The sequence below is a fragment of the Gavialis gangeticus genome, unplaced genomic scaffold (genome assembly GCF_001723915.1).
Source record: "Gavialis gangeticus isolate Ggan-Ray unplaced genomic scaffold, GavGan_comp1, whole genome shotgun sequence".
Taxonomy (NCBI): Eukaryota; Metazoa; Chordata; order Crocodylia; family Gavialidae; genus Gavialis; species Gavialis gangeticus.
This window is the reverse complement of record NW_017729011.1, coordinates 4459693-4465134: the sequence shown is the minus strand read 5'-3', so window position 1 is coordinate 4465134 and position 5442 is coordinate 4459693. Positions and strand designations below refer to the sequence as shown.

Below are 5442 nucleotides of genomic sequence, written 5' to 3'. Positions count from 1 at the left end.
GGGGACCATGGTGGGACCCCTGCCAGCCCTCCCGACCCCTGGCTGCTCCCCCAGCCTCCCCATGGCTGCCTCTGCCCACCCCAGCTCTGTACTTTAAAAAAAAGCCCCAGTGCTCAGTGGGTGCTGCTGGGTGGGGGGCGATCCTCACTGCCCCATGCTGTATGGGGGGCTCTGCATGAGCCCCCTTGACCTCCCCCCGCCACTGCCCCAGCCCCTCCACAGCTGCCCTGCCTGCCAGGGCTCCGGCCCTATAAGAAAAAAACAAATGAAGAAAAGCCCTGGGAATCACTGCTTCTGGTGCAGCCTGGGGGCTTTGGGGGCTTGCCCCCCGCCGGCAGGAGCAATGAGTCCCTGGGTTTCTTCAGGGTTTTTTTTTTCTTAAAGGGCTGCAGCTGGCCTGTGTGGGGCACCCATGAGGGGGCTGGGGGAGGATGGGGGGGAGGTTTGGGGGCTCGTGCAGAGCCTCCCACGCAGCATGGGGCAGCGGGGATCGCCCCCCGCCTGGCAGCAGCTGCTGAGCCAAGGTTTTTTTTCACCCAAGTGCCAGGAGCTGGGGCAGGCAGGGCAGCCATTGCAGGGTTGGGCGAGGGACGGGGGATGGGCCTGGCCTGGTTGATTCGGAGATTCAGCTGCCAAATCTCCTAATCAGATTTGGCCAAATCGAATCAGGACAGTGATTTGAATCACCAAATCGAATCACTGTCCCCAAAATCAGCCGAATCCGAAGCAAATACTAGCCGCTCTGCACAGGCCTATTGCCCACCTGTGCTGCAGTCACACCTCCAATTGCAGTGGGGTCACGCCCTGTTGCAGCTGGTGACACTATAAAGCAGATGACTCTTTCTTCAAGCAGGTCTGTCAACCCAAACTTTGTCCTTGGATTCTTTCCTTACCTTCATCTGGAACATAATATTTTTCCAGTTGCTTTCATTAAATTTATAGGCATCCAGCAAGAGCACAAGGATGTAGTTGGCATTACCACAGTAATCCCGCAGCCAGTTTTCTTTCTCTTTGGGGTAACTCGATAACAGCTGGGATTAGAAAAAAAAACAACAGGTGAGAAAAAGGGGAAGTTATTTCCAGCAATGCAAGAATTTATCTCCAAGCTTTCAACAAAAAAACAGCCTGTGTGTGCTCAGGGAACTCCCTGCTAATCTGTGTGGTGAAAGGGATAACTTTGCTGTTTCCAAGCTACAGATGTACCTGCTTGCTTATGGACTAGGCAGGTATTTTTATGCACCCCTCAGGTCAGTTAGGGGCAGCTTCCCCCCCCTCCAATATCAGTTGTTTACAACATGAGCAGGGGGAGGGACGTGACCAAAAATGATGGTGCCCTGTGTCCCCTTAGTGGCAGCACAGAGCAGAGGTCACGCATCACCTGGCACTGTCTTTGGGTCTACTACTTACAGCATCAGTTCAAGTAGTCCCAGCCTGCCTGGCACTGTGAGGACCCCCTGCACCACCATCCTGGAACCCTTTCCTTTACAAGGTCTCCACAAAAGGCCCCCTGGCAGGAGGAGCCACCCCTACGTGTCCAGCTGTGTCACGTATCCCATCCCAGGGCACATACATATGTCCAGTTTCTTGCACAGAACTCCTGGATGGTATTGTTGACAGTGGCCAGGGACTGCCCGCTGGTCAGGTTGAGGAAGCTGAAGGTGTAGTAAAAGGCAGAGAATGCCTGAAAAGCAAGACATTTAAAAGGTCACAGGGAGCCTGAGCACTCTGCACTGGGCAGTTATATAGATACAGACAGCAGAACCAGGTAGGGCAAGTGGCAGCCTCCATGCCAGTTGGCATAAGCCTCAGTCAGTTAAGACTGGCATCACCGCAAGCGCCAGTGCTGGGTTGACATTGCAGGTTGGCAGGGCACAAGCGGGGTTGAGTGGACAAAGTACTGGCCTTGGAGCTGGGTTCTAAGCTTGGCTCTCACTGATCCCATATGTGATCTCATGCACTTCGTGTCCCCTCTCCATTCCCCTATTCCAAGGGGGAGCATGCGGCATGGAGCACAAGTGCCTTGCCATATATACTCTCTGTAAATGCCAAGTAGGATCCTTCTTGTGGAGAAGGGGAGACGCTTTCAAAGAACAAAGGTTAGGTCTGGTGAAAATCTTCCATTCATATTGCTTTTAATAGAAAATGTATTTTCCAGTTAAATAATTTTTTTCACTAAAAGGTGTATGGTTTTCGGGGAAAACATCGAAAAGCCTCTGTCCAAAAGCCAAACACCAGAAATGTTGATTCAGACACTTGCAGTGGACCTCATGGGACCTTCCATTTGCAGACCTTCTGCCCCATTCTTATCTATGGGGAGGGCAGCCTAACTCATGGGATTCCTAGGTGCAGAGCCATCACCAAGCAAAAAGAGGCACCACTATGCATCATGGGACATGCAGCCTGGTGAGACAGCTCATTCAGGAGACTGGGACATGATGCATCCAAACAGCAGGTGACAGGAGCCACTGTGAAAGCTCAGGAGGACACATAATATTGAACTGAGACAAAATGAAACACAGTGCACTCCACTTACGTGTACAGCAGATCAGTGCATAGACTAACTACTTAACTGCATAATACAATGCCAGCCCCAGTTCTTCACCTGTTGCTTGTATTATAACAAACATTGGTTAAGTGAGTCACATCTTTCAGCCTCTTTGTCTGTCCCATCAAGTTTAACCAAAGAACAATAAGTGCCAGAAACACTGAAGGGAAGCAGCTGTCAAAGGGCTGGGGTTAGAAGCAAATGTAGGGAGACAGCAACCCTGACATGTCCCATCATTTTCAAGGCTCCTAATAACAACCCTGACATTTACTCTTGGCATCCTTAAGGATGAGAGGCTCTAGGCATTTGAAGGCTGTTCATAACACAGCACTAGCAGTGCTGTGTGCTTAATGGGCATTGCTTACATTGTCTGGGAAGGCACATATCCCAAGTAAGCATCAGTTTTTCTCAGCCTTGCAGCTATGCACTTAAGTGGAGTGGATTGTGATTTAACTGGGTTGCACCAATGAGGACAAAACAGTTTATTTTCAGCAGCAATTCTAATTGGGGGGATGTGGATGTTGACAAATAATTGAACATTTCCATGGTGAAATGTCTGTCCCCATTTTCTGACGCACTGACACCAGCCGTCTGAGTTCTGCTTTGCTGCAAATGTTCAGTTCTCTGTTTTGACAAAGAGGAAGCTGCTCTCTTTTTGTTCTGAGGCACCAGCCAGCCTCAAATTCCTACACTTCACTCTGGTATCACAAGCACACTGCTGTTTGGAAATGAAAGGACTAATCTGGGTCCACCATGCCTGCACTCTGGTCTTAGCTCATGCCTCTCCCCTCTGCAAGACAAAGGGTGGGAGGATGGAAGGAGCCATACCTGGTCCTTGTAAGAGGCACAGTGGGTCACCCTGAGCAGAACATGGTTTAGAGCCTGGCTAGGAGAGGGGAAAGGATTCAACTTACAAAGAACTGCCCATTGACTGGAGGCTGGTAGACACCATTGAAGCTGCAGGTTTGACCCTGGCCACATGCAGAGAAGTTGAAGATCTCCTTGACAAGCTGGTGGCACTCTGTGGCACTGCCTGTGCCAAACAGTGTCACGTTCCATGGGACTTTGGGTGGAAATGACTCATGGGCAGCTGTACAAGGACTGACATGGAAGGAAGCTGTTGAAATGGTTGTCTCATAGCCTTTCGGGTAGCAGGGGTGGCTGGCATTCTTGGTACTTGTATCCTAGGAAAGGTAAAATCATGTGATTCACAGGGTGAAACCTCATTCCCACCCCCCTGTCCTCATTAATTCCTACAGGACGTCACAGCCAATAGAAGCTGGACAAACTGGGAACCAGTAAGGTTGGCAGGCTGCTGGTCTAGCTGCTCCCCTTACTGGGCAAGTTTGGCCTTTTCTTATCACGGAACTGTCCTGTCATCAGTACTTCACTTTAGCTTAATCAGGCTTAGATGTGCCTGCACATGCACAGCCCTTCTCTCCCCCTAATGCACTATCCTAATGTGAATCACTGCCCTGCATGCACTCTACGATATGCAGGAGAAGAGCCAGCTGCTACTTAGGGCTAGAGGGACCTGCCAGCCAACCAGGACCAAGCAGGCCACTGCTGCCAGCAGCTTCTCCTCACTCACATATGGGGAGGAGGTTTTGCATGTAAGTCCTCTGGGCATAGGCCTCACTAAGTCCTTAGAAAGCAGGCAGCTGAATGGTAGGGATTGCTCAAATCCCTGTAGCCTCAATGCCCTGGGTTGAATCTTCCCCACCCTCTGCCTTAGCTCAAGATCTCCCAAGTATATGAAGCCCTGGTTAAGGAGACTGTCTTCTCCTTGTACTGCTTAGCACTAGTTCAATCCCTCCTCTTCTACCTCCTGGTTCCTGTCTTGAGCATGACTCTGCCAATATTCTTCTCTTCCCCTGATTCAAGGCCCTGCTCCTCTCCTCTTCCTGATACTCATCACAGGGTCTGGTTTCTACAAGATCCCGTTCCTCATACCCAGTGGAGCCTGCTGCACCCATTCAGAAACTTCTGATGCCTCTCCTTAAAACCTCCTTGTTCTCTCACTTCCACGTAGCAAAAATTCAACCCTACGATTAGAACCAGAGTTGAATCCACCACAACAATATCCTCCTCACCTTGATTAGTTTCTGCACCACCTGCTTCAGAGCCTCGTTCTGCCCATAGCAGAGGTAGCTGTGTGTGTAGATGGTGTAGCCAAACCCGTAGAGGCTGAACTTGGAGGCTTTTGTTGCATCAGTAATTGAGCCACTGGGGATAAAACTGATTTGGGTTGATGCTCCTCCAAGGTCCAGAGCACCCAGGATCTTGGCTGAGTGTGGGTGGATCCAGTCACGTTGTTTGGGTGAGTACTGCCAGGACAACATGTGAAACCCACGGTGAGACAACTTCAGTCTTCAGCTACTCTTGTGGGGGAAGGAAACAGCAGCCCCTTTCTGAGGGACCAGTCCAGAACCATGTAATGAACTGCTACAGGAACTAAAAACCCCAACAAACCCCGGCCTTTCAGAAGTAATGCACACCCCTTTGACTTATTTTCTCTGGCAGAGGCACACCAAACATAGGGCATCCATAATTTATGCAAACACAACCAAATACCTCACTGAAAGAAAACAAACTTGCTCACACAAGGGCAAGGATGAGAGAAAGAACAAACTACACATCATAGATGTTAGTCAAGTTACTTAATGCATGACTGCAAGCTGTTCAGATTCTTCAGTGATGAGGCTGTAAAAGAACCTGGGTACAGCCAAGTGAATTAAATCAAATGGAGCAGAGCAGGAAGGGTTAACTTCCTGGCAAAAGCTAAAATAAAGGCTCTGAATGGCTCTGAAATAAGTCTCTGAGAAGGTTTTGAAACAGAATCTGATCTGGTGTATGTAGTTTTGCCCATAAGAGTGCCTTAATTTCCTCTTATTTAA

The 5442-nt window shown here is 49.7% G+C and overlaps 1 protein-coding gene across 1 annotated transcript in view; it reads right to left on the bottom strand.

Annotated features, from left to right (window-relative positions):
- LOC109292817 (ectonucleoside triphosphate diphosphohydrolase 8-like) overlaps positions 1–5442 on the bottom strand; it is a 76903-nt gene that overhangs the window by 7085 nt on the left and 64376 nt on the right. The window contains exons 6-9 of the mRNA XM_019510416.1: positions 4639–4872; positions 3460–3729; positions 1571–1681; positions 894–1031 (exon numbers count right to left, since the gene is read on the bottom strand). Coding sequence (XP_019365961.1) covers positions 894–1031; positions 1571–1681; positions 3460–3729; positions 4639–4872 — 753 coding nt within the window. The remainder of the gene's footprint in view (positions 1–893; positions 1032–1570; positions 1682–3459; positions 3730–4638; positions 4873–5442) is intronic.